This window comes from Tachyglossus aculeatus, chromosome 17, assembly GCF_015852505.1.
Source record: "Tachyglossus aculeatus isolate mTacAcu1 chromosome 17, mTacAcu1.pri, whole genome shotgun sequence".
NCBI classification, from domain to species: Eukaryota; Metazoa; Chordata; class Mammalia; order Monotremata; family Tachyglossidae; genus Tachyglossus; species Tachyglossus aculeatus.
In genome coordinates, this window is record NC_052082.1 from 18916638 (window position 1) to 18944398 (window position 27761).

Consider the following 27761-nt stretch of genomic DNA (forward strand, 5'->3'; position numbering starts at 1 on the left):
TGTATTGGTAACTGTTTTAACAATCAACGTCCTCTCCCTTTCTATTCTTCTGTTTGGGAATCCCTTTAAAATTAAAACCCTTTGTTTGGCATGGGGATTTTGAGGGTTTGGAATACGGATTTTGCCGTCACTGATCATTTCACAATACGTAGATGATCGCTCCCTGGATTTAGCATCGCTTTGGAAAGTGTGGGGGAAGGGATATGATTGTAGACTGGGGCCTGTATTGGATGTTGCTGCCAAAGGGAACGTTAACATTATTTGCTAATGCCGCTTTGTAAGTCGAGTATCGCCTTTTTTTAAAAAAAAAATGGTATTTGTTAAGTGCTTACTATGCGCCGGGCACTGTACTATGTGCTGGGATAGATACAAGACAGGTTGGATGCAGAACTTATCTCCCACATGGGGCTCACAAGTCTTAATTCCCATTTTACAGTTGAGGTAACTGAGGCACAGAGAATTTAAGCCCAAGGCTACACAGCAGATAAGGCAACCCAGGTCCTCTAACTCCCAGACTTGTGCTCTTTCCACTAGGCCATGCTGCTGTAAATAATTCCTTCCAAGGAATTGGAAGTACTTTATGAAAATTCAGGTTTCATGGGGCAGCACTACGGTTTCAGGGTTTGGAGATATCAGAGCTTCACTGTCTACATTCTAAGCTTGAAGGCAGAAACTGTGTCTTTTTATTGTGTGTTACTTAATTGCCTGGAACAGTGCTCAGCCAACAACAGGCACTCAATACAGTACTTTGACCACAGGTTCTCAGAAGAGTGTTTCGCACACAGTAGGCATCCATGCTCAGTAAATGTCATTGGTGATGATTGTAATTGACCTACATTTAGTCTAAAAAATTTGACCCCCCCCAAAACACCTCACTCCGAGGACCATTAAACCTGGGGGCTCTAGAAGTAGGATGGATTGGAGTTCCTTCCTTCCTACTTAATAGTAATGGTATTTATTAATCTCCACCGGGTGCAATGCAGTGTACAAAGTGCTTGGAAAAGTTCAACAAAAACACAAGACTTGTCTTTCCTGCCCATGGGAAGGGTGTATATTAGGAGACAGAAATATTTTCAGCCAATTCGTTTATGGCAGCTGGTAAGCCTGACCACAGAACTTTAGAAGAAAAGTGAAACTTGAGAATGGGATATTAGGATTTGTGTCCTGGAATCTGCGTAAGTTAACGTTCATCCATCTGCTTGCCTTGGGTACGGTATATGCTCATTGAGAGTTACCCAATATAGACTTTCCTGTTGTTGTTGTTGCCTAGAGACACTTATTTGGGGCAGGAGGGGCTCATGTCAACTGCAATATAACGTGGCAGCTGTCAGGATCTTTAATCCCTCCAGTGGAGCCGGGTTGCCAGCAAGTATAGTAGTTCATTTTAGCGCTGCTCCCTTGGATGGCCACTGTCTTATCAGGACAAACACAACTTACCTGTGGATGATCTCAGCTTTTGGAGCCCAAGACAGAAGCACTTAGGTACGTTCGCATATTTGCCTCCCAAATAAGACCGTCCCGGCTCCTTGCACGATGACGATTAGTGTAGACTGCAGAGTCTCCTGGAAAGGAATTTGGGCAGAGAATAAGGGGACCAGAGTCCTGGTTCAAGTTCTGCCACTAACTGCGTAACCTTAGGCAAGTAAAATTCCCTTTGTGGAATATAAGAGAAGTAATCCCTGCCTTTTCCTAGTTCACCTCCTTTCGTACACCGTCCCTATCAGGTAGGTGGAAGTACCGTGAGCTTCTCAGAAATCAAGGACTCTATAAATTCAAGATGGTGCTAATAATGGGTTGTTATAGCTCAGATTTAGATACTAAAGTTTAAGTGGAAAATATCAAAAAGGTTAGACTGCGGCCTTCATTTTCTGAAGTTCCATTTAGGGCACTCATATTTTGTAAGGTGAAGCCATTTACAATTTTCATATTATGATACCTTTTGCTTCCGAAATGCAGCCTGCCCATCCCAGCAGAGTGGAGGAAAACGTGAAGAGTAGATGTCTCTAAAAGGTGCAGGGAAATAGTATTTGGAAATAGGGGATAATTACTAATTATCGGGACAGTGGAAAGTAGGAACATTTTGCACTTTGGTCATGAAAGGAAACACTGTCTCTTCACTTTGATCATAAGCATTTCTATTTTGTTATTAGTGAGTAGTGACAACCAACTACAGTTGCTAGTTCTGTTGATTTTTCGGTCCTAAGAGCTGGATTTGCTTTTCACTTAATTTCCAGATCCTATTATAGTATTTCCATGTATCTTTTTACTCTTGATTTCCTTGAGCTATTCTTGAAGTTAAATGCATTGAAAGTATTTTATGGAGTCTGTATTGGATGAATCATCTTATTTTGATGCTTCAAGAAGTATATTTTATCCACCAGATATTCAGGAGATGGATATGAACTCATCACAGTATAATAATCATTTGTTAACTGTCAAGTTCATGGCGACTGAAAATCAAGAAGGTAAATCACTTTTGCATTTCATTATATTTCTTATCTACTCAAACAGAAAATAATTAGTGGGAAAAATAACATGCCTCTGCAGAGTTTAATTTCAGGAGTGATAAAGAGGTACTGTATTCCTAAATCTTTAAGTCCATGTTTTATAATATGCTCATAACCTATTTATCGGCATAGATTATTTTTTTAAGGGGTTATTGGCAATGAGGATTCATTCATTAATTCAATCGTATTTATTGAGCGCTTATTGTGTGCAGAGCACTGCACTAAGCGCTTGGGAAGTCCAAGTAACAAGTTTGTATTTTGTAGTATCAGGGTAAAACTGTCAAATCCAAATATGTACCAGAAAATACATATGTAGTTTTGAAGTTTTTATTATTTGGAATAACAGAGATTTTCTTTTCAGAAATTCCATAATAGGCAATAAGTGCCTACTTCCAAATTATAAGAGTAAATAAAATTCTAAGACAAAAAAAAAATGAGGAAAAAGTTAAGGAAGTTAACACCATGAACTTTACACCAACCTGGTAAAATATACTTGATGAAGCACAAGCAGAAGTCACAAAATTATGATTCCCTTTGGAAATGAAAAGTTTTCTGTTAGTCCTCACTCTACAGCATGGCTCAATGGAAAGAGCCCGGGCTTGGGAGTCGGAGGTCATGGGTTCGAATTCCGGCTCCACCAATTGTCAGCTGTGTGACTTCGGGCAAGTCACTTCACTTCTCTGGGCCTCAGTTCCCTCATCTGCTAAATGGGGATTCACCTGTTCCTCCTCCTCCTCCTTAAACAGTGAGCCCCATGTGATCTGAAGCAGCGTGGCTCAGTGGAAAGAGCCCAGGCTTTGGAGTCAGAGGTCATGGGTTCAAATCCCAGCTCCGCCACTTGTCAGCTGTGTGACTTTGGTTAAGTCACTTCACTTCTCTGGGCCTCAGTGACCTCATCTGCTAAATGGGGATTCACCTGTTCCTCCTCCTCCTCCTTAAACAGTGAGCCCCATGTGATCTGAAGCAGCGTGGCTCAGTGGAAAGAGCCCAGGCTTTGGAGTCAGAGGTCATGGGTTCAAATCCCAGCTCCGCCACTTGTCAGCTGTGTGACTTTGGTTAAGTCACTTCACTTCTCTGGGCCTCAGTGACCTCATCTGTCAAATGGGGATGAAGACTGTGAGCCCGCCGTGGGACAACCTGATCACCCTGTAATCTCCCCAGTGCTTAGAACAGTGCTTTGCACATAGTAAGCGCTTAACAAATGCCATTATTATTATTATTATTACAAGTACCAAGGCAGAAGACACCACTGACAAGCAAAGGCCACTAATGGTTGGGGAGTGTGTATCTGTAAAGGTCGATGTGGGATGCTGTGAACCCGTTGTTGGGTAGGGACTGTCTCTATATGTTGCCAACTTGTACTTCCCAAGCGCTTAGTACAGTGCTCTGCATACGGTAAGCGCTCAATAAATACAATTGAATGAATGATGAAGAGTCTGCCTCACCATACACACACACTTCCGTGCTGTTGTGTTCTGTTGTGTTTGTTGTTTGTAGCACCTGGCGTTGTTTTTAGACTGTGAGCCCACTGTTGGGTAGGGACTGTCTCTATGTGTTGCCAACTTGTACTTCCCAAGCGCTTAGTACAGTGCTCTGCACACAGTAAGCGCTCAATAAATACGATTGATTGATTGTTTTTGCTGCTCCGCTCTATATGTTTGTGAGTGTGTGTGTGTATGATTGACATGTATGTTCCTATTTATTGCATGGCGCATGCTCAGATGAGCGTCCTTCTGTTTTTTACCCAGCATACAGGATATTTGTAAGGGGCAGTTGCTCACTACTGGCAAAACGATAGTTGGTAAAGCCAAAGTCTGACGGGACAGAGTCAATTGGGTGACGTTCAGTTTGCGACTAGAATAGCATTCTAAATCTGTGAGTTGTAATGCTGTTCAAGGTGTAGGGAAAAAATCAATCAGTCAGTGGTATTTATCGAGCACTTATTATGCACAGAGCACTGTACTGAGCGCTTAGGAGAGTACAATTCTAGACTGTGAGCCCGCTGTTGGGTAGGAACCGTCTCTATATGTTGCCAACTTGTATCTCCCAAGCGCTTAGTACAGTGCTCTGCACACAGTAAGCTCTCAATAAATGCGACTGAATGAAAAATACAACAGAGGTGGCAGACAAGTTCCCTGCTCGTAACAAGTTTACTGTCTAGAGGGGGAGAAAGGCATTGCTATAAATATGTAATTTATAATATATAATTTAAAGGTATGTACATAACTGCTGAGAGGTTGAGGGTGGAGTGATTAAGAAAAAGATAAAAAAAGTTATATCAGAGAAGCTGTTTAAAATCCCTAGTTTAAAGTGCTTTGCATGGGTAACATTCCTTAACACTTCTTACCTTGTGCTTCCTGCTTCCCTGGCCAAGAGTTCATTAGCATTGGAAAGGGAACAATCAATCAATCAATCAATCAATCGTATTTATTGAGCGCTTACTGTGTGCAGAGCACTGTACTAAGCGCTTGGGAAGTACAAGTTGGCAACATATAGAGACAGTCCCTACCCAACAGTGGGCTGGGAAGTAGTAAAGAGTTACAATGAACTTCCTTGTCTAATATTGGTAAATCAATCAATCAGTGGTATTTATTAAGCGCTTACCGTGCAGAGCACCGCACTAAGTACTTGGGAGAGTACCATACGACGGAGTTAGCAGACATGTCCCCTGCCCACAATGAGCTTACAGTCTAGAGGGGGAGACAGACATTAATATTAGTAATTCATGATATATAATTTAAAGATACGTACATAAGTGCTGTCGGGGCGATGATGGGACAAATATCAAATGCCCAAAGACAACAGATCCGATGCATTGATGACGCAGATGGGAGAGAGAGACGGCGAAACTATCAGATGAGAAGTTTAGTGAAAAGAGTGGGCGTCTGAACACCCAAAACATTTCCCCCGTGTGTGTCCATCTTCCCTATGGAAAACCTGCCAATTTAAGTGTGTGATCGTTAGGGAAAGGTTATGTGAGTCGAACCATGGCTGTCAGTCAGTCACCAACATTTTTGGAGTGCTCGCTGTCTGCAGAGCACTTCATTAGGAGCTGTGTTGTCCTTGCCTTGGTGATTCACTTCGCTCCTCCCTGTCATTAGTGATTTATTGAGAGGAGCCTCAATAAATTGGTCTTTCTTCCCTTCTGTGAAGGACTTGTGGAAGCATTTGAGTCTCACGCTCTTCATTTATTGTCCGGCTCACTCTAAGTGACTTCTGCTTTTTTTGAACACGTCTTCTTGGGTCAGGATGGCTGAATGGGCTGGCTTTGTTCCCAGTGTTGCTTGAAAATGACCTGCAGTGATCTCCCTCGAAGAACTGAATGCTCTTTCTGTAGCCCGAGGAGGGCAGGCCCCAAGCTGGATTGGATTGAGCTCCACATTCAGTGAAGTTCATGAATAACGTTATATCAGGGGTGAACACCTTATGTACACAGTAACACACGGTTTGTGATTTTGTAGCTCTCAAACATGCCAACTTCCCCTTCTCTATCTCCTTCGAACAGTACACCTGGGTTTATGAGCACAGAACTATGAGGGAGGTATTCTGGAATGAAGTCATGGTAGTAATCAATCAATAGATCAATTGGAGTTACTGCGCACTGTACTAAGCACTTAGGAGAGTACAGTATAGTAGAGTTGGTAGACTGGACCCTTGCGCTGAAGAGTATTCATTTAGTGGGAGTAGTAATAGTAGCAGCAGTAGCATTGTCTGAGCACCCACTGGATGCAGTGTGCGTTTGCAAAAATACAATAGTAATGATAATTGTACTATTTAAGTGTTTTTTTTGTGTGTCAAGCGCTGTACTAAACCCTGGGTTGGATACAAGATAGGTCAGGTACAGCTACATCTGGTGCTGTATAAGTGTCAGTGGAGGACAGACCGGCTGAAAAATAGGCAGTCATCATCATCATCAATCGTATTTATTGAGCGCTTACTGCGTGCAGAGCACTGTACTAAGCGCTTGGGAAGTACAAGTTTGCAACATATAGAGACAGTCCCTACCCAACAGTGGGCTCACAGTCTAAAAGGGGGAGATGGAGAACAAAACCAAACATACTAACAAAATAAAATAGAATAGATATGTACAAGTAAAATGAATAAATAGAGTAATAAATATGTACAAACACATATACATATATACAGGTTGTGTGGGGAAGGGAAGGAGGTAAGATGGGGGGATGGAGAGGGGGGCGAGGGGGAGAGGAAGGAAGGGGCTCAGTCCGGGAAGGATTTGAAACCAGAGGATTGGGGCACCTTAATGACAACAGAACTGGAGGCGGAGTGGAAAGGCAGACAGCCTATCGAGGGAAGAGCTTCAGAGGTAGAACTTGACAAATTGTAGACTAGGGGATCTCTCTCTCCTTGTTAATGGGCAGATTAGCAGACCCCCTAATTGTTTAGGATCAGTGAGCCCTTAGAAAAGCACAGCCGTCCAGTCAGTTAGTCAATCGGTCGTATTTATTGAGGGCTTACTGTGTGCAGAACACTATACTAAGCACTTGAGAGCGTACTGTGTAACAGAGCTGGAGAAGCAGTGTTGCCTAGTGGATAGAGCAGTGGTCTTGGAGTCATTCATTCATTCAATCGTATTTATTGAGCACTTACTGTGTGCAGAGCACTGTACTAAGCGCTTGGGAAGTTCAAGTTGGCAACACAGAGAGACGGTCCCTACCCAACAGCGGGCTCACAGTCTAGAAGGGGGAGACAGAGAACAAAACAAAACATAGTAACAAAATAAAATAAATAGAATAAATATGTGCAAATAAAATAAATAAATAAATAAATAGAGTAATAAATGCGTAAAACATCTATACATATATACAGGTGCTGTGGGGAGGGGAAGGAGGTAAGGTGGGGGGGATGGGGAGGGAGAGGAGGGAGGAGGGGGAGAGGACCTGGTTTCTAATCTCGGCTCCACCACTGGTCTGCTGTGTGACCTTGGGTAAGTCACTTCACTGGGCCTCAGTTACCTCATCTGCAAAACGGGGATTAAGATTTTGAGCCCCACGTGGGACGCAGACTGTGTCCAACCTGATTACCTTGTATCTACCCCAGTGCTTAGAACAGAGCCTGGCGCACAGTAAGCACTTAACAAATACCGTAAAAAAGCCAAACCAAACCAAACCAAAAACAGAGTTGGGAGATATGGTCCCCATCCACAAGCTTTCTTCTTGGAAGAAAGATAATATGAAGGGGTAATTGGGCCTCACCGATCTGCTGGAGTCTTTTGAATGGTCCAGTAAGTTTGTGGATAGAAGGGACCAGGAGACATGATACATTAAGATTTTTCAAAGGCATTTGGCAAGGTGCTACAACCACCTGATTATCAATCAATCAATCAGTCGTATTTATTGAGCGCTTACTGTGTGCAGAGCACTGTACTAAGCACTTGGGAAGTACAGTCCCTACCCAACAGTGGGCTCACAGTCTAAAAGGGGGAGACAGAGAACAAAACCAAACATACTAACAAAATAAAATAGAATAGATATGTACAAGTAAAATACATAGAGTAATAAATATGTACAAACATATATACATATATATATATAGATTATCTATATATATAGATTATCTTGCGTTATCCCCCGCTTCTAGTAGAATGCATGGCCCATAGTAAGCACTTAACAAATACAGTTATGATTACCAAAGACTTGTTAAAAAAATATGCTTCCGAAGCAGTAAAATCGGAGGGAGGGCTGCCACGGGTAGAAAAAGGAGCTGGGAATCTCAGGAGAGCTGAAAGCATCCATTTCTCTGGATGAAAAAGGGTGAATAGTGGGGTCTTTTAGTGATCGGGGTAGGTCTGTTTGGTTTCACAACTTCACAAATGCTCTGAAAGAGGGAGGCAGTGAAAACTGACAGAGGTCATCCAGCTTCTGGGGCAGTTTCTTTGGCACCGAGGGGCAGGCCAAGCTATTATCCAGGATGGTCATCTGAACCCGATACTACTAGATCGGGTAATCACCAAGCAGCGTGGTCTAACGGAAAGAGTGTGGACCTGGGAATCGGAGGACTCTGTTCTAATCCCGGCTCTGCTACTTGTCTGCTGTTGGACCTTGGGCAAATCACTTCACTTCCCTGTGCCTCAGTTACCTCAGTTATCTATCTACCAATCAACCTGCGCATCAGGCAGAAACTCCTCACCCTGAGCTTCAAGGCTGTCCATCCCCTCGCCCCCTCCTACCTCACCTCCCTTCTCTCCTTCTACAGCCCAGCCCGCACCCTCCACTCCTCTGCTGCTAATCCCCTCACCGTACCTCGTTCTCGCCTGTCCTGCCATCGACCCCCAGCCCACATCATCCCCCGGGCCTAGAATGCCCTTCCTCTGCCCATCCGCCAAGCTAGCTCTCTTCCTCCCTTCAAGGCCCTACTGAGAGCTCACCTCCTTCAGGAGGCCTTCCCAGACTGAGCCCCTTCCTTCCTCTCCCCCTCGCCCCCCTCTCCATCCCCCCATCTTACCTCCTTCCCTTCCCCACAGCACCTGTATATATGTATATATGCTTGTACATATTTATTACTCTATTTTTACTTGTACATATCTGTTCTATTTATTTTATTTTGTTAGTATGTTTGGTTTTGTTCTCTGTCTCCCCCTTTTAGACTGTGAGCCCACTGTTGGGTAGGGACTGTCTCTATATGTTGCCAACTTGTACTTCCTAAGTGCTTAGTACAGTGCTTTGCACACAGTAAGCGCTCAATAAATACGATTGATGATGATGATGATGATCTATAAAATGAGGATTCACCCAGCTCATTCATTCATTCAGCCATATTGATTGAGTGCTTGCTGTGCGCACAGCACTGTACGAAGCGCTTGGGAGAGTACAGTATAACAATAAACAGACACAGTCCCTGCCCACATCGAGCTTACTCCCTCCTACTTAGACTGTGAGGGACTATGTCCAACCTGATTATTTTGAATCCACCCCACCCCAGTGCTTAGTACAGTGTCTGACTCATAGTAAGTGCTTAACAAGTACCATTAAAAAAAATTAACTTGGAAAACTGAACAAAATAGCGGCAAGCATCTACCTTAGCAATATTAAGCCTGATTTTGTTCACTTATCCAAGCTGTACGGTCTTGACTTTAGTGTCAGATAATAAGAAACAAGCTACAAGAGACCGTGCTTAAGGTTTTTAAAATCTTTTGACTAGCCTGATGATCCATTGTTTCCTGGGCTTTGTGAGTGTTTTGAGGCCTCCTGAATCTTACGTAAGAGAAGACCTATTTCTCCTTCCCGCAAAGGAGAGACGATTTACTTGATTAACTATAATGGTGCTTAAGAATAGTGTCAAACTAAAGAAATGCTGCAGCATCTTCAAGGTGCCGTTTTAATCACCGCAGTGTGCACAACTGCTGTTGAGGGAGTCATCTAAAGAAAGAATCATAAATCTGCTGAAATGTAGCAGAGCTCTATTTTGAAAGAAGCACTTGCTTTAATGTTATGTATAAATCTACAGTCCAAAGAAGCTATTTTAAGGAAAATGAAAATAGTGTGGCTCAGTGGAAAGAGCCCGGGCTTGGGAGCCAGAGGTCACGGGTTCTAATCCCGGCTTCGCCACTTGTCAGCTGTGTGACTTTGGGCAAGTCACTTCACTTCTCTGGGCCTCAGTTCCCTCATCTATAAAATGGGGATTAAGACTGTGAGCCCCATGTGGTACAACCTGATAACTTTGTATCCCCTCCAGCGCTTAGAAAAGTGCTTTGCGCATAGAAAGCGTTTAACAAATGCTATTATTATTATTATTATGAGTTGTTTGGGGCATCACTGGGAAAAGTTAATGGTCTTATCTAGTAAATATCAGGCTATTTGAATTTCAGCTATGCTCTTTATTCTTTTTTCATAGTATCTACAGAATTGCTAACTTGAGAACAACTTTTGCCTTTAGGAGGTGGAGAAGTGCGGCGTCATTATTTGGTCTTTATTAAAAGTGGAGTCACACTGCCTAAGTAATCTTGCAGCCTCGGCTGACCTTTGTCCAGAGTGATTGTGAAATCAGTGTTGTAATGAAAGAAGTTTTGGAAATGAAGCCAGGCCCTGTAACTCAAACTTTGCCAGAGTATCTCTTTGCCGGGACCATTTGTTAGCCTGAAAATATCTTAAATGCTGACTCTCATTTTTAAGGATTTCTTAGCAACACATGACTCCCACTCTTGAGAAAATGTCCCAGGTGAATGTCAGCATCTTAATCACTTAAGGCTTTGAGTTTGTTTAGACACAAAATTCTCTGAGAGTGTCCAAATGTAAATGTTATCGAATATTGAAATAGCCTTCATCTTGTGTTTCTGTACCAGGCAGAGGGAAACAAAGAACAATTGTGACTGAGGTGACTCTTCTCTCGTATTGACTTTAAAACTGAAGCAAAATCAATTAAAAGTTTGTAATGAGTTGCCTCCTTCGTTCAGAACACTGTATTAAGCTCTTGGGAGAGTACAGTGCAATTAGTAGACAATGAATCAATCGATCAATTGTACTTATTGAGTGCTTACTGTATGCAGACCACTGTAGTAAGCGCTTGGGAGAATACAATATAACAGAGTTGGTATGTCTATATCCCCTGCCCACTATGAGTTTACAGTCTAAATGGAGAGACAGACATTTATGTAAATGAATTAATAATGGATCTGTGGAGCTGAGTGTGTGGTAAATAAAGGGAACGAATCCAAGTGCAACACAGAGGAGAGTGGGAGAAGAGGAAAAGAGGGTTTAGTCGGGGAAGGCCTCTTGGGGATGTGCCTTCAATAAGGCTTTGAAGGTGGGGGAGTGATTGTCTACCCAATATGAAGTGGGGTGGAGTTCCAAGCCAGAGCACGGTTGTGGGTGAGGGATGGGCCTTGCCCTGAAGGGGTATGCAGTCTTTCAGACAGACAGACATTAAAATAAATTACAGATAGGAGGAAGCAATAGAGTATTAAGATATGTATATTAATTTCTACTAGGGAGCGGTGTGTGTGAGGGCTTCTTGTGGGCAGGGAACACGTCTGCCAAATCGTACCTCGTTCTCGCCTGTCCCGCCATCGACCTCCGGCCCACGTCATCCCCCGGGCCTGGAATGCCCCCAATCCCTCTGCCCATCCGCCAAGCTAGCTCTCTTCCTCCCTTCAAGGCCCTACTGAGAGCTCACCTCCTCCAGGAGGCCTTCCCACACTCAGCCCCTTCCTTCCTCTCCCCCTTGTCCCCCTCTCCATTCCCCCATCTTACCTCCTTTCCTTCCCCACAGCACCTGTATATATGTATATATGTTTGTACATATTTATTACTCTATTTATTTATTTATTTAACTTGTACATATCTATTCTATTTATTTTATTTTGTTAGTATGTTTGGTTTTGTTCTCTGTCTCCCCCTTTTAGACTGTGAGCCCACTGTTGGGTAGGGACTGTCTCTATATGTTGCCAACTTGTACTTCCCAAGCGCTTAGTACAGTGCTCTGCACACAGTAAGCGCTCAATAAATACGATTGATGATGATGATGAAATCTGTTGTACTTCCCCAAGAACTCAGTATAGTGCTCGGCACATAATAAGTGCTCAATAAATACCACCGATTGACTAGGTGATGCGGAAGTGCTGAAGTAGCAGAAGGGGAGATATACGGTAGAGGAATTAGAAATTAAAGCAAAGGAGGAGAATCTGTTTTGTGTTTCACGGATTTGCTGAAATCAGTAGCCCAAACAAAGGAAGCCAGTATGCCTCAGACCACGCTTTGATTTCTATTCAAAAATGGTCACCATCACGTGGGATAGTTTTGTGAATTTGCACTTCACTAAGGCTCAGAAAAACCAGCAGCACCTGACCGTCATTCCTCCCATTTCAATAGAAGTTTAAGAGTAGAGTACTGTTACATTGGCAAAATGTGGTATCAAAGATAATCAAAATGCTAATAGGTAAAGAAACCAATGAAGTAAAATTGGGTAATTCCAGAACACTGATGGAAATCAAGAGCTTAGAAAATAGAAGAATGCGCTCTTTCTTGGAATGAAGGCAGTGAGGGAATACCATCCCACTTTGAAATCCTCCCCGCCTCCCTCCAGAGCCTAGCGTCTGCCAGAAATGGGAAGATTCTGGAGTTTTGAAGCTAATCAAAGTGCCTATCTTGTCTCTCATTCACATCTAGCAGGAGAGATTTTCAGGGAAGGAGATGGATACAGTCTCCAGTGAGCCTGTCCATGTGGACTATGTGGACCACATAATCTCTCTCCAAAGTCCCAGCAGGAAACCATGAGTCATAGAGGGTAGATAGGCATGGCCAATCAATCAATCAATCAGATAAATTAAAAATTAAAGATGGTATTTGTTAAGCGCTTACTATGTGCCAAGCGCTGTTCTAAGCAATGCGGTAGATTCATTCATTCAATCGTATTTATTGAGTGCTTACTGTGTGCAGAGCACTGTACTAAGCGCTTGGGAAGTACAAGTTGGTAACATATAGAGATGGTCGCTACCCAACAGTGAGCTCACAGTCTAGAAGGGCGAGACAGAGAACAAAACAAAACATATTAACAAAATAAAATAAATAGAATAAATATGTACAAATAAAGTAAATAGAGTAATAAATACATACTTATTATTATAATTTTTTGCATCTACATAAGTTGTGAGCCCCCATGCAGTTTAAGTACTGTTTCTCATCTGAGGCCCTCCCTAATTAAGCCCACTTTTCCCGACTTCTTTCCTGTATCATCTAGGGATCTATATGGTGGATTTTAAATAGATACATTGCATACATAGTAAAAATAATAATAATGGTATTTGTTAAGCGCTTACTGTGTCAAGCACTGTTCTATGCACTAGGATAGATGCAATTTGATCTGTCTGACACAGTCCCAGCCCCACTTGGGGCTCACAGTCTTAATCCCCATTTTCTAGATGAGCTGACTGAGGCCCAGAGAAGTGAAGTGACTTGGCCAAGATGACACAGCAGACAACACCTCGCCCACTCTTGAAGGTAGAAGGTTGTCCCACGTGGAGCTCAGTCTTAATCCCCGTTATGAGGTAACAGAGGCACAGAGAAGTTAAGTGACTTGCCCAAAATCACACAGCCGACAAGTGGCGGGGTCAGGAGTCCCAAGAGCGTGCTTTTTCCACTAAACCACGTTGCGTCTCCAGTGATCTATTTCCAATAAAAACCTAAATTTGGTCATCCTGAGGGGCTGAGGGATTTTTGTTAGGATCTAGACAGAGCTAGGCTATGTGAAGTTGGCTCTGTTTTTTTTTTTAATGGCATGTGTTAAGCACTTACTGTTCTAAGCGCTGAGGTAGATACAAGCTGATCAAGTTGAGCACAGTCCATTTCCTAAATGGGCCTTTCGGTCTTAATCCTCATTTTATAAATGAGGCAACTGAGGCCAAGAGCAGTGAAGTGACTTGCCCAAGGTCACACAGCAGACAGGTAGCAGAGCAGGGACTAGAACTCAGATCCTTCTGGCTGTCAGGCCCATGATCTCTCACTGCTTCCCACACTGCGGTTGTTTGTGGAAACAGAAATTTTGAATATCATCAGTGGGTAATGTGGGATTGAATTCCTGTAGCTTCCATTTTTTTTTCCAGAGAAAAGGAGCATGGTGAACTTGTCCACTAACTCTGTTGTACTCTCCCAAGTGCTTAGTACAGTGCTCTGCATATAGTAAGTGCTCAAGAAATACCATTGATTATGATGATGATGATGAGTCTAGGCAAGTTTTTAGATGACTAAGAGAGGTGTGTTTAATTTGTGTACTCAGTGAAAGTATCCATCATCACCCTCGCAGCTGTTGGATAGAAGCAGTGACAGGCCCGTAAAGGAACACAGCGAAGGAGAGGTGTCAGATCGTCTCAGGAAATATTCATTGGCAAGCGTCTTACATCACAAATGCAGAACCTAAAGGCTGCTCCTTGGGATTTACTGTTCTCCAACTTTGGTTAATCCCAGAGACCTTCTAAGACACGTCCAAAACCTGCAACGTTTCTGAACAGTCAGTCAGAAGCCCCACGGGGCCAAGTTCAAAGGAAGGTTAAAGAATCAGTCAACCTTTCTTCTTTGCTCTGAAGAGCTGGGAAAGCAGAAGGTACCAGAAAAAATCTTAGCAAAGATAAGCAAATGTAGTCAGGTGAAAGTTTAAAAGTTAAAATCATCACATTTCAGAATCTCTTCAATTCCCGAAGTTCCTTCCTGAAAACAGTGAGACCCCTTCATGCCTGGAAATGTGTAATATATAAGCAGGAGGTGCAGTATAGAGTAGTTGGTTCTTACTAAAATCATACAGCAGGGAGGAATGGGGAAGCAGTGGAAGCTTTCAAAAAAAAAATCCATGTAAGAGACCCTCTTTTTTGTAAGCTCCATGAGGGTAGGGTAGTTGCCTCTCACAGGTGCTTAGTACAGTGCTCTGCACAAAGTAAGGCCTCAATAAATATGATGGATTAACTGAGACTGTGAGCCCACTGTTGCATAGGGACCGTCTCTATATGTTGCCAACTTGTACTTCCCAAGCGCTTAGTACAGTGCTCTGCACACAGTAAGCGCTCAATAAATACGATTGAATGAAAGAATGAATGAATGATTGATGGATTGAGTGTGGGGCCAGCCCAGGAAGGGGTAATAATAATAATAATAATGATTGTGGTTATTGTTAAGTGCTTCCTCTAGACTGTAAGCTTGTTGAGGTCAGGGAGCGTTTCTGTTTATTGTTGCATTGTATTCTAAGTACTTACTACAGTGCTCAGCACACAGTAAGTGCTCAATAAATATGATTGAATGAACGAATGAATATGTGTCAGGCACTGTACTAAGCGCTGGGATGGATACAGGCAAATCGGGTTGGATACAATCCCTGTCCCACATGGGACTCACGGTCTCAATCCCCGTTTTATACCTGAGGCACAGGGAAGTGAAGTGACTTGCCCAAGATCACACAGCAGGCAAGGGGGGGGATTTGAACTCAGATCCTTCTGACACCCAGGCCTGTGCTGTATCAATAGGCCATGCTGGGTGGAGGGCGGAGTCTCAGAGTTTTGGGGAGAAGGAAAGGGATGGGGCACCTGTGGTGACAGAGGTTCGAAGAGATAAAATAAGGGTAAGGCCAAGTGGGAATAGGCAGGATAGGGCAGTTTTAGGAGGTTAACAGATGTAGGGCAGGGGTTAGCAGCATAAAAACAGTCCAGCATGTTTTGTCATAAAACATTAGACGCCAAACTATTGTGAAGCCTACTGGTTCCCTTCTATTAAATATGCTCATTTGTGAATAAGAGCTCTCTTTGAATTGTGGAAGTGAACTGTGCTACTTTCCATTTCCAGCCCAAACTGGAAAGGTATTGAAGCAGGGAAGCCCAACGGAAGAAATCTTAACTCTTGTGAAATTACCAAGTATAGACCCTAAAAAGTAGAGTGTACTCTTTTCATTAATCGAGGTGGAAAAATTGCACAATGACCATGCATAGGTGTATGCATACATGTATATTAAGCACATAATAATAATAATGATGACATTTATTAAGCGCTTACTATGGGTGAAGCACTGTTCTAAGCGCTGAGTTCTAGTTCTAAGCACATGCACTAAACCTGCAAATGTGGAGAAATTATGAGCTAATAATAATAATAATTTAAACATTTACTATGTGCCAAGTACTGTTCTAAGCACTTGGGTAGATATAAGTTAATCAGGTTGGACTCTTTATCTCCAATTTACAGTTGAGGTAACTGAGGCCCAGAAAAGTTAAGTGATTTGCCCAAGGTCACACAGCAGAAATGTGGTGGAGCCGGGATTGGAACCAGGTCCTCTGATTCCCAGGCCTGTGCTCTATCCACTAAGCCACTCCACTTTACAAAGCAATCATCTCACAAATTCAGATACTGTAGGTAGTCAAAATGGCTAATTCCAATCCTTGAGCTCCCAAACTCAGGCTTCAGGTCTCAATTTTTCATATCAATCACTGGTATTTATTGAGCACTTGCATGCAGAGCACTGTTCTAAGTGCTTAGAAAAGTACAATATAATAGAGTTGGTAGACGCGACCCCTGCCCACGAATAGCTTACAGTCTACACATTGTCTATCTACATTGTCCAGCTTCATGGAGTAATTTTCCTCAGCCCTCCAATTGCCCTTGATGCGGAGATTAGAAGCTACTGTGCCTCTGCGGTCCATATTGCAAGTTAAATAGGAAGCCCATCACTCACCTAAACCAGGGAAGTACTCATCAATCCATTCTGCATTTTGTCTAACAATTTTGCTAATTTAGCAACCATTTTTATTTGCAGGAAGAAATGGAGATGAGCAGATTATTTCAGAGATAACAGCAAGGTGCTTCTGTCCTACCCTGGTAACAACCACCTCTTGGGAAAGTTTTTGTTTCGCTGGCCAAGAAATAAGAATTACTGAAGCCACGGACTGCTTCGGGGCCGTAGTCTGGCCGTCGGTATGATTTTATGTTAAATGATTCCACTCGATGGCTCTGAGGGGCTCCTCGTTCTTTGCCGACTGAGAGGAGAATCTGTGGTCTCTTCCCTTGGATTAGTATTTTAGCTCAGACATCCCAAAATAAGAAATGATCATCTTCACTAGATTGTAAACCCCGTGTGGGAATCCTGATTTCTAACTCTATTGCTCGCTTCCATGCACTTAGTACAGCGTTCTGCCCAGTGAATACTATTGATTGACTGATTTTCCAGCAGGGCCATTTCAAGCTTCTTCAAGACTCGCTTTTTGGTTGGTGAGTTGTCAGAAGGCAATCAATCAATGGTATTTATTGAGCGCTTACTGTGTGCAGAGCACTGTACTAAATGCTTGGGAGAGTACAGTATAACAGAGCCCACAGCGAGCTTACAGTCTAAAAGCCATTCAAATTTTTATTTACTTTTCATCATCATCAATCGTATTTATTGAGCACTTACTATGTGCAGAGCACTGTACTAAGCGCTTGGGAAGTACAAATTGGCAACATATAGAGACAGTCCCTACCCAACAGTGGGCTCACAGTCTAAAAGTCTAATACTTTTGTCAGTAGCACTTGTCTAGTACCTACGAAGTAGCCATCATTGAATTGAGTCCAGAGTATAATGAAAATGAGACCTAATCCCTATCCTCAAGGAGTTTACAGTGAACCAGCAGTCACAAATTGTTTAGAAAGAGTGGGAACACAAAGAAGCAGCAGCTCTAGTGGAAAAAGCACAGGTCTGGGGGTCAGAGGATCTGGATTCGAATCCGGACTCTGCTGCTTGCTTGCTGTGTAACCCTGGGACGGTCACTTAACTTCTCTGTGCCTCAGTTTCCTCAACTGTAAAATAGGGGTTTAATACCTGTTCTCTCCTTTCAGACTGGAAGCCCATGTGGGACAGGAACTGTGCGCAACCTGATTAACTTTAATCTACCCCAGCACTTAGAACAATGCTTGATGCCTAGTAAGCGCTTAACAAATACCATTAAAAAAAGAACAATGCTACAACTCCTGATAGCATGAATGTGGCAGGATAAATGAATAATAATAAGGATAGCATTTATTAAGCACTTACTATGTGCAAAGCACTGTTCTAAACGAATGAATACATAATTATAATATAAATCAATATGTACACAAGGGCGGAATACTGGTTTATAAACATAAGTACTTTAAGGTGGCTCACAGATTGACACAGTCTGGATAGGTGGAGATTAGTCTCTAGATTGTAAGCTTCTTGTGGGAAAGGATCATGTCTACCAAGCCAATTGTATTGTACTCTCCCAAGTGCCTAGTAGAGTACTCAGAGAATACCATTAATGATTGATTAGTCAGGAGATGGCTCCTGGAGATGGTGTTTCAGAAACCTGAAAAGTTCTGCTCTTTCCTATCTGTTTTGCTCCAGTCAAATATTAAAAACCAATAGTACCATCGTTCTAATCACCTTCAAAAACTTGTAAATCGAGGTAACCCCAAGCCCCGATCCACTGGGGAAACAAACCATCTCAAAAATCTCTTTTTCCCACTCTCTCCTTAGAGTTCTTGCCTTTGGCAGTTGTTTCCTCAGAGATCTGATGAAGACTAGAACTTCTAAAGCTCAGGATTGCAGGGAAGACCACCTTTACCCAAGGATCTCCTTGCTGAGGGGGAGAGACGGATTGAGTTCATGGAGGAGATTCCTTATTAGTTATTTTTAGATCCGATTGTATTAACAATGCTCATAAAGTCTATAGTTCCTATTGGAAAATAAAGGGGAATCATTATCTGTTACATCTCTGGGTCGACGCAACACTTCCGTCCTTCTTTTCCTCATAGGCTCTTGTGCTGTGCCATTTCCTGGAAACAAATGCGAGGCAGTTGGATCTGGTGGACAAAAATGTCATTGAAATTGGAGCTGGGACAGGACTGGTGTCAATTGTGGCCAGTTTGCTTGGTGAGTGAATGCTTTGGACGGGCTGGAGGGAAGAGCCTTAAATACAGACACCAACGTCCATTGCTTCTCTCCGACAGCTTTCTGGAGCACGGAAGAAGGGAAGTGGCAGTGAGTCCATGTCTTGCCTCTCCATGGAGGTGGATGAGGACTGGAAATGGAGCTGCCAAGGAGATGGCTTCCAAACCAAAGCCAGTCCCCTCCTAGTAGGCTCAGCTTCCCCCCCGGTCCTTCTGAGTTTTGGGGTCTTTCTGTCTCCCATCTCTGGGTGAGAGCAGATCTTCTCATGTTCTGCAGAACCAGCCACGCTCTTACTGTGGCCCTGGCCCTCAGTTGACCCCCATTCACAACCCTGCTAGATTTGGGACTGGGGCCGGGGCTTGTCTCGTCTCCAGCTGGTCCAGAGTCAGGCCCCACCTTGGCATTGGGGTCTTGGTTTGGGGGCCTATCCCTCCTCCCCAGCTTGGGCTCTTTTGGGCCTGCCTCGGTTGGACCTCACCTTTGAGTCTTGGCATTTGAGGCCTGCAGCCTGGAAGGCTTTGTCAGGCCCTGTCTTTATTTGACTGTCTCTCTCCCCCTCTGGACTGTAAGCTCCCTGTGGGCAGGGAGCATGTCTCCCAATCCTGTTGTGTTGTACTCTCCTGTGCATTTAGTACAGTGTTCTGCACACAGCGCTGATTGCTACTACGAGCTTAGGGAAGTACAGCACAACAGAGTTGGTAGATGTGATCCTTGCAAGCAAGGGGCTTACAGTCTCCAGTGCTAGAACCTTAAGTGGGTTTTCTAGTGGCAGTGCTTCTCACAAGCCCCTCACTGTGGATTCCCCTGATATAATAATAATAATAATAATAATAATAATAATAATAATAATAATAATAATAATGGCATTTATTAAGCGATTCCTATGTGCAAAGCACTGTTCTAAGCGCTAGGCACTGTTCTGATATGAACTAAGCCTCAGTCTTCGCTTCTAATGAAGCTGGGTCTGCCATTCCAGGAGGGCTCCGGCACTGGTAGTGAAGCAGGGTGATGCGGAGGAGAAAGATTCGGGGTTACCCTTGTGCTACCCGACTTGCTTCTTTTCCATTCTCTGCTCTCCCTTTCTCTGGGCTGTTGGGAGCTATCCCACGACGCTGCACCGTCTCTGTCCATTCTCTCTCAAAGCCAAGGCTTCCCACTGGGTGTGCTTGGAAACAAGATTCTCATGAAGTTCCTGACGATTCGGGGACTGTTGTGATACTTGCTCTGCCATTTCGTTGGCAGAAAGGAAAGTGGGAGGGGGAACAGTTGATCACCTACCTGTGCTTGAATGACATGACTGTGCTAATAATAGTACTAACAATAATAGTGGAATTTGTTAGGCACTCGCTGCGTATTAAACACTATTTTAAGAACTGGGGTAAGTGAAAGATAAGCAGGTGGAAAGGTGGGGCTTACGGTCTAAGTTAGAAGGACAACAGAATCCTTATGTTATAGATCAGGAAACTTAGGCACAGAGAAGTGAAGTGATTTGCCCAATATCGTCGGGTAGGCAAGTGGCGGATTCAGGATTAGAACTCAGATCCTCTGACTCTCAGGCCTGTGCTCTTTCCACTATGCCACAGTGGGGGAAGGCCAGGGCTGGAGAAGAAGACAAATAGATCTGTCACCCGGGAAGCTAAGAGATGAACCGTGTCCATCCGGCCGTGATTTGCCTGCGTGGCTGTGTTTGCAGGATAGAGCTGCCCAGGGATTGGCGCGCTGGGTTATGGAATATTGGGAAATTGGGATACTGGGATAAGAGAAGCATCATGGCTCAGTGGAAAGAGCACAGGCTTGGGAGTCAGAGGTCGTGGGTTCTAATTCCGACTCCACCGCTTGTTAACTGTGTGACTTTGGGCAAGTCACTTCACTTCTCTGTGCCTCAGTGACCTCATTAAGACTGTGAGCCCCTTGTGGGACAACCTGATCACCTTGTATCCCCCCAGCACTTAGAACAGTGCTGTGCCCATGGTAAGTGCTTAACAAATACCATCATTATTATTATATTGGGCACATTCTGCTGGACCAATCCCGGGGTGGACTGTGTCTGGTTCCGAGTGGCTCCAAGTCATCCTGGAATGCCACAGATGGGAGAAAAGTAACCCAGGAAGGTCTTGCTCAGTGACAGCCGTGTGAACCATCTGCCGCTCCCCTCACCCCCTGCCTCTGGGGTCCAGTCTGGTGGGAGGGATCCTACCCAATCCACATGACCCCAGGGCTCAGTGCAGGAAGGACTCAAACACCAACTTTGAGAAAGTCGAGATCCCTGCCGAAATGGTGGCTGGGACTATTGCAACCTTTGGTCTGAGTTCTGAGGATCCTCAAGCCCTTATGCTCCTTTCTCATTTGTTGTTGTCTTTGACTTTTGTATTTTTGATCTCCTTTCCTTAAAGGTTTGTTTCCCACCCCCTGCTTGCCATCACTCTTAGATTGCCAGCCCCTTGGGAACCAGGGACCACGTTTTACCTCATCCGTGTATTTCTTTCTCAGCGTCTCTGCACATAGTAAGCGCTTAATAAATGCCATTGTCACTGCGATTACTACTACTTCACCCACCCAAGTTTTCCCGATGTGAGTTTTGAAGCCAGTCTGACTCTGGAAGTACCTCATGTCCTCCTGAATCCACTCCCTCCTTTGGGTCCCCTTCCTCTTCCCCTCAGTTTCACTGAAGGCTTCCAAGTTAACAGGTAGGGCAAGAATTAGTGGAGGAGAATAGTCTTTTCACGCATGCTTAGCCCATTAGAAATCTTGACCCGACGCTCCCTGAGGGATTGATATCAAACAGGTTCTTTGCTTCCCACCCCTGGCTGTTTGGCTAAGTGGCACCTTTTGTGCAGAAAGCTAGGTCGCTGAATCAATAATCAGTCAATGATATTTGTGTGCTCATTATGTGCAGAACACTGTTCGAAGCGCTTGGGAGGGTACGATACAACAGAATTGGCAGACACGTTCGCTGCCCGTAACGAGCTTGAACTCCATAGCTGGTGCGTCGTTCTCGAAGTCGTTCTTTTGTGCCCCAGGTGCCCGGGTCACTGCCACGGACTTGCCCGAGCTACTTGGAAATCTGCAGTACAACGTTTCCCGCAACACAAAGACAAGATGCAGGCACCCGCCCCGAGTGACTGAGCTGTCCTGGGGAGTCGACCTGGACCGCCACTTCCCCCAGGCCTCCAACCGCTTTGACTACGTCCTGGCCGCCGACGTGGTGTACGCCCACCCCTTCCTGGATGAGCTGCTCACCACTTTCGACCATCTGTGCAGCGAGAAGACCGTTGTCCTCTGGGTCATGAAGTTCAGGCTGGACAAAGAAAACAAATTTGTGGATCGATTTCGGGAGTCGTTTGACCTTGAAGAGATTTCCAGCATCCCCAGCTGGAGCATCAGACTGTATAAGGCGGTGAAGATAAATGGGAGAAATAGCTGAACTCACCGCCGAATAGTTGCCCGGAGCTCTTTTTAATAGAGATGGTTCTGAAGAGGATTCGCCGACCCAGCAGAGGGATGGAGTGGAGAGACGTTAGTGGCAGGGCAAAGGGTAATGCGAAGCTATTAGAAAGACTGAAACCAGCACTCCGATGACCCAGAGGTGTAGGTAATGAATAGTAATAAGGATAATTATGAGTTGTATTAAGCCCTTACTACATGCCATAGGACTGTACTAAACTCTGGGGGTAGTTACCAGATAATTGAATCAGAAGCAGTCCCTGTCCCAGCTGGGGCTCACAACTTTTAAAAGTTCTGTGGGGAACCAGAGCAAAAATACTCAAACTTGAGACCGGCACTGAATCTCCCCAGGAAGGGTACAGTTTCATCTGGCTATTTAAGGCCCAAGTAGAATTCCAGGCAGACTGTCTCACACACTGCTGTCATCAGAAACCGAGAATTTCTTTGACTATTTATGCCCACTCAAGGCTCCTTGTGAGTAGGGAATGTGTTTACCAGCACTGTTGCATTGTACTCTCCCAAGCATTTAGTACAGTGCTCTGCACACAGTAAGTGCTCAATAAATATGATTGAATGAATGAATGATCAATAAATACGATTAACTGAAGACAGATCATTCCCCAAGCCAAGTAATAAGAGTACAGGAGGGTCAGAAGAATGTAGTTCACATTATCTATGGATAGCTGTCTTCTATTTAGGGAGAGCATGGCTTGGTATCCCAGTATCCTATGTTCAGGTTGGAAAGGTCCAACCTTTTTTTAACATGATAGTTTAGCGCTTACTATGTTCCCAGCACTGTACTAAGCACTGGGATAGATATAAGATAATCAGGTTGGACACAGTCCCCGTCCCACATCGGGCTCACGGTCTTAATCCACATTTTACAGATGAGGTAATTGAGGCACACAGAATTAAGTGACTTGCCCAAGGTCACACTGCAGACATGTGGCAAAGCTGGGATTAGAACCCAGGTCCTCTGATTCCCAGGCCTGTGCTCCTTCCACGAGGCCGCCCTGCTTCTATAGCCTGATTATCTTATATCTACCCCAAAATGCTTGGCACACAGTAAGTGCTTAACAAATATCACAAGGATTATGTTAGCAATTGTCCTTGAAGATAACTGCCAAAGAAGAATTTGTTGTTGTCAGAAGATGCTTTTTAACAAAGATGGCTCTAAATTAGGCAGCATTTGTGGTTGATGGGAACTATACAGACATTGTTCTTCCTGAACTATAAATACATCATTCTTCCTCTAAGGAGAGACTGACAGATCGATGAAAGTGAGGTTACCCACTTCACAAAGTGGGTTTTTAAAGCTAGGGATGCTGACCACTATATTGGCTCAATCTTCCTGATGACTAAGTAGCTGGGTGATCCTTTAAATTGCTGCTTTGCCACTGTTGCTGAACGATGCTCCTCCAAAGGGGCCTTACTCTATTTTCCAGGGCGAAGCGTGCAAGGGTGCAAAGAGATTGTCTCCCAAATCAATCAGCGATATCTATTGAGCACTTACTGTGTGCAGAACACTAATAAGCAATTGGGGGAGTACAATATCACACAGTTGCTAAATGTGTTCCCTCCCCATAAAGAACTCTAACAGCTTAGGTGGGGAGGCAGAGCAAAGGCGTTCAAACTCACGGGCAACAATGTCTTTGAACTGGAAGTTCAACTCTACAGTTCCGGTAGGCCTAAAAAAGTCCTGTTTAGTCCCCTGGGATGGATCAGGCCTGTTGGATCTAGGTTACAAGCAAGTCCATTTCATGACTGCCTTATTAAATGCAATATGAAATAAAATAGAGAAAAAATGTTGATCTTCTGGAGGCTGTTGTGTTTTAAGTTAGTTTGGACATTTCATGCAACTCCTATTTCCAAACATCACAAGCCCAGGAACAAATAAACATGAATGTTCAAAAATACAGACGGAAATATTAAGGCCTCTAATCCTACTCTATAATATTCAGAAACGCATGCCAACAGCAACCGAAAGCTTTTTGCTGAAAAAAAAATGTAACCCCAAATATTGGAAGTTCTGTGTGAATGCACACAAGCGCTTTAGAGATTAGAATAAAGCCCAAAGCAATTAAAGTTGAAATGCAAGTGGTACAAGAATCAAGAATAGTGCATTAAATAACACTCAAAATGATTATTCTTATGGGGCGATGTTCTAGGGCTTTGGAGCAAGTCCGGTGCTCTGCACTCTTGTAAATTGTTTCTACTGGACATTGCTAAACAACTGTTGTCTATTTGTGGTGGACTGGAGACACATCTTCCCTCTCTGTTCCTCTTGTCTGGCTGTTGCTCATCACTGCAGCCAGCCCTAAGGGCATCAACTGTGCCCAGGAAGCCAAATATTGGGGTTGGACCGAATTTTGTTACCGAATTAACTGCTGTAGCCCATTTCTGTCAGACCTATTTTGGTGTGCTCAAATGCTCAGAGGCCCCATAGTATCTCTTTCTCTTGCTCTGTCTCTCACTCACTCACACAAACACACACTCACATACACAAAGGCGACCTCTTTCTATAACAGGATTTGAACGTACTTGGTAAACTCATAAAAAGTTGCTTAAGCAACTTCAGGTCTGAATCCATCGCTACTTAGACAAAAGTCTGCCCCACCTTTTTCCCTTAAATCGCAAACTCCAGAGCTCTCTTTTTCTAAAGCCCCAACGAATGTCTAGCAGAAGACGGTATGCAACGCTGGGAAGGTTAAAAAATCTCTGATGGGGCAACTGTAGAGGTTTGACTGACAGCCACTCAGAGGCATCTATACATTCAGGCATGTATCAGCCGTGCAAATAAACTCTGCTCACATACCTTAGACCTAAGGATGAACTCGATGGAAAACAGGCAGCAAGATTAGAAAGAATCCAGTGTACTCAGCTCCTCCTTTCCTCGTTTCTCTGATTTGGTTTGTTTAGAGCTCTGTCTTTGTAGGGGAACTCGGAAAGGTGTTTGCGGGCAAACGGTCCGTTCTGGTCTCATGTCAGGAGAGGGACAGTAAGGACAATTGCGGAGGTGTTGGAGGGAGAAGAGGTGATTTTGGAAACATTTTTTGCAGGGATGATGGAATTTTTGTGGATCTAATTATTTTCAAGAACTCTGCAAGTCTGCCTTGTCTCTTTCTAATAAGCCTGGAATATTTCATAAGCTCTTTTTAATATTGCGATCCTCACAAATCCAGGTTTTGCCGTGCTTATTAAAAAAATAAATCTAGGATGTTCTTTGGGAAACTGGTTTCAATATTCATTTATTTGTACCCTCCTAGGGATCAGAGAACAAGCTACATAATCACATATGATAGAGATGATGTCAATGCCATTGTTAGTATTAATTAATTCTTGGTTAAGTTCACTCCTTTTATTAAATCTCCTGACATGTAACGAGACTGTTTACTCAGGATTATAATTTATATACTGGTGGGCTAGATTTCTGGGTGTATATACTATTAACTGCTTGGCCTTCGCCCTCTGTTCTGAATGATTTTTATGGGTAGAGTTCAAAGAGCAATATCCTTCTTCCCTGAATTTACTCACTGTAGCCAGAGTTTATTGCGGTCCTGTGCCAGAAGTCTCTCCCTTAAACTCAACCAAGACATTTGCAGGCTGCAGCAACTATATATTAGACAGTGTTTTGCATTGCTCTCTGCTTGTAATGAAAAAATGCTGGATTTGATCACAAGCGAGAAAGCAGTACAAGGTCTTTCAGTTGTGTGGGAATTTGAAGGGAGTTATTTTCTAAGGGATAATGGTGGAATGTGATACATTTTAGAAGGGACAGCTCAAATGGGAATACAGTGAATCCATATTTGACATTTCATAAGGCTTCTAAACACTGAGACTTGAAAATTCACCAGGTGGCTGAAAAAATGTTGGTTTTTACTTTTGTAGAAATGACGTTTTGCTTCTGTTCACCGCCACAAACCTCCGCGGTTTTTCATTTTAACTTTTCACCCTATTTTTCACTCCCCTTCCTTTTCTGGACTGCTGTGAGTGGTGCAATTTCAGTCTTACTTGTGTGGGTCTCTCCTGGGGTAGACTGACAGAGACTCTTCCGACCATTATGGTTCATGAACTGAATCCATCATTATTAATCCAGTGGGCATGCCAAATAATGCATTTGTCCTTAGGTTAAGCACTTGTGAATAAAGCAGCGTGGCCTAGAGCAAACACAGGACTGGGAGTCAAATGACCCGGATTCTAATCTCAATTCTGCAACATCCCTGCAGTGTGACCTTGAGCAAGTCACTTGACTCTCTGTGCTTTAGTTTCCTCATCTGTAAAATGGGGCTTAAGTTCCCGTTTCCCTCTCCCTTCTACTGCTAGCCCACCCTGGGAGAGGGATTGAGCCCAATCTGATTATTTTATATGTACCTCAGCAGCTAGCACAGTGCTTGGCCCGTAGAAAGCGCATAACAAACACCACAATTAGGGTGATTTATGATTATATCCACTATCTCTCCCAGGTAAAAAGACAGAAATTAGGAAGCTGGTAAAATAGTGAGCTGGGAAGACTGCAAACAACACAAGCCAACCAGCTTCATATTAAACTAATGGCGGGGAGAAACAGGGCAGAACAATGCAGTATCTTATGGGAAAGCATCACAGTGTGCTCTGGGGATGATAGTCTAATTTACATATTATTTTATATAAATTTGCATACTGAGTTCAAGGGGTCCTGAGCAGGCCTATTAAAATAAAATAATTAGGTCAAATTCCTGCGGTTGGATTTCCTTCTGCCTCCCTCCCTCCTCTGTCTTGGCTCCTATTCTCAAGGGGTAGTTTTCATATCCTCTCCTCCTCCTCCCCCTCCCCATCCGCCCCACCTTACCTCCTTCCCCTCCCCACGGCACCTGTATATCTGTACATATATTTGTATGTATTTATTACTCTATTTTATTTGTACGTATTTATTCCATTTATTTTATTTTGTTAATATGTTTCGTTTTGTTCTCTGTCTCCCCCTTCTAGACTGTGAGCCCACTGTTGGGTAGGGACCGTCTCTCTATGTGGCCGACTTGTGCTTCCCAAGCGCTTAGTCCAGTGCTCTGCACACAGTAAGCGCTCAATAAATACGATTGAATGAATGAATATCAGAATGGGATGAGCTGCCATGCCAGGAGAGTTCTGGAAATGTCTATTTAGCAGCTCTGGCTGAGGGCAGCAGGGAATTCCCCGACTCAAGCCCTCCTGAAAAAGCAACGCCAAGACTCTCCCCGAACACCTAGCTCTCCGTGGTTCAGCGGAGGGCACTGGGTTTTTTTTTTTTAATGGTATCTTTAAAATGCTTACTATGTGCCAGGCACTGTACTAAGCACTGGGCTAGATACAGGCTAATCAGCTTGGACAAAGTCCATGTCCCACATGGGGCTCACAGTTTGATGTACCATTTGACAGATGGGGGAACTGAGGCACAGAGAAGTGAAGTGCTGGCCTAAGGCCACACAG

At 43.7% G+C, this 27761-nt stretch overlaps 1 protein-coding gene across 1 annotated transcript; it reads left to right on the forward strand.

The window, feature by feature from the left end:
- The first annotated feature begins 9783 nt into the window (after positions 1 to 9783).
- Positions 9784 to 22296, forward strand: LOC119939018 (protein-lysine methyltransferase METTL21E-like). The gene is made up of 7 exons (XM_038758798.1): positions 9784 to 9834; positions 10495 to 10551; positions 14636 to 14721; positions 15759 to 15853; positions 16746 to 16903; positions 18737 to 18854; positions 21893 to 22296. The coding sequence occupies exons 1-7, from the start codon at positions 9784 to 9786 to the stop codon at positions 22294 to 22296; spliced, it is 969 nt and encodes a 322-aa protein (XP_038614726.1).
- The last annotated feature ends 5465 nt before the right edge of the window (positions 22297 to 27761 follow it).